The following is a 1,161-nucleotide window of genomic DNA, read 5'->3' as shown; positions in this document are numbered from 1 at the left end:
TGTCCCGCAGGTGATCCCCTTGGGCGACCTTCCGTGAAGCAAAGCCAATGGGGAAGCCAGATTCACTTAACGACGGTGGCAAGGAAGGCTGTAAAGCAGGGCAAGACTCAGTTAAGAACGTCTGGTTGAGCGATGGAAACTTTGGAGTTCGTTGCTTGTCGTAACCCGAGGACTGTCTGCATTATGGGCTATTGTTCTGATGCCAGATGGTGGGTGCTCTCTTATGAGAGAGAGAGGAGGGAGGGGGGGGGAGAGAGAGAGAGAGAGGAAAGAGAGGGAGAGAGGGAGAGAGAGGAGAGAGAGGGAGAGAGGAAAGAGAGAGGAGAGAGGGAGAGAGAGGAAAGAGAGAGAGAGGAGAGAGAGGAGAGTCAGACAGACGAAAGAAAGAAAGAAAGAAAGAAAGAAAGAAAGAAAGAAAGAAAGAAGAAAGAAAGAAAGAAAGAAAGAAAGAAAGAAAGAAAGAAAGAAAAAAAGAAAGAAAGAAAGAAAGAAAGAAAGAAAGAAAGAAAGAAAGAAAGAAAGAAAGAAAGAAAGAAAGAAAGAAAAACGAACGTTTGGGCTGAGTCGGCTAGTGTGGGCAGGCTGGGGGGGGGTCTTACCTCCTTCACCTTCAGGGGTCTCCCACTGAGGCTGTGCTTGTTCAGCACCTCCACAGCTTTTTTCATGCTCTCTTCCATCTTGAACTCCACCACCCTGCGGGTAAAAACGTTAAGGCGAGGAGGGGGTGAATCTCCCAGGCTAGCTGGCCCGGTGCCAGCCCTGCTCGGGGAAGGGGGAGGGTCATTGCTACTTACGCGCAGCCCTGACGATGCCGAAGTGGAGAACCGGGACAGGTAAATGCAAAAACACAAAGAAGGGGGGAAAGGGGACAGAAAAAAACGGCAGTCAGTCCGGAGTCCAGCGCAGGAGGCCCTTCAGATATTCCGCTGGATTCTCGAGAGGTCAAGAGACTTAAAAGGGGTGCTCCTTCGGGGTCGTGGCTGCAGGGTCCAGGCTGCCCTCCGAGCAACAGTACAACTGCTGTTCGGCAGAAGCTAAGCCTACGTGGCCAAGGGGGGGGGGGACAGGGACGGGGACGCAGAAGCCATGATGGGCAGGACAGATGCCAGTTTTTCATCTCTATCTCTCGACTCTGCGAGCTCTTACGTGCCTCCAGGCCGG

General features: G+C 52.3%; 1 protein-coding gene across 1 annotated transcript in view; it reads right to left on the bottom strand.

Annotated features, from left to right (window-relative positions):
- Window positions 1-692, bottom strand: part of HNRNPM (heterogeneous nuclear ribonucleoprotein M) — an 18,109-nt gene extending 17,417 nt beyond the window's left edge. The window contains exon 1 of the mRNA XM_029286357.1: window positions 600-692. Within this exon, the coding sequence (XP_029142190.1) occupies window positions 600-677 (78 nt within the window). The 5' untranslated portion in view covers window positions 678-692. The remainder of the gene's footprint in view (window positions 1-599) is intronic.
- Window positions 693-1,161: the final 469 nt, after the last annotated feature.

Source organism: Protobothrops mucrosquamatus, unplaced genomic scaffold (assembly GCF_001527695.2).
Source record: "Protobothrops mucrosquamatus isolate PMUCROS unplaced genomic scaffold, P.Mucros_1.0 scaffold3418, whole genome shotgun sequence".
Lineage (NCBI taxonomy): Eukaryota > Metazoa > Chordata > Lepidosauria > Squamata > Viperidae > Protobothrops > Protobothrops mucrosquamatus.
Note: the sequence above shows the minus strand (reverse complement) of the source record. Positions and strands in the feature narration are given on the sequence as shown.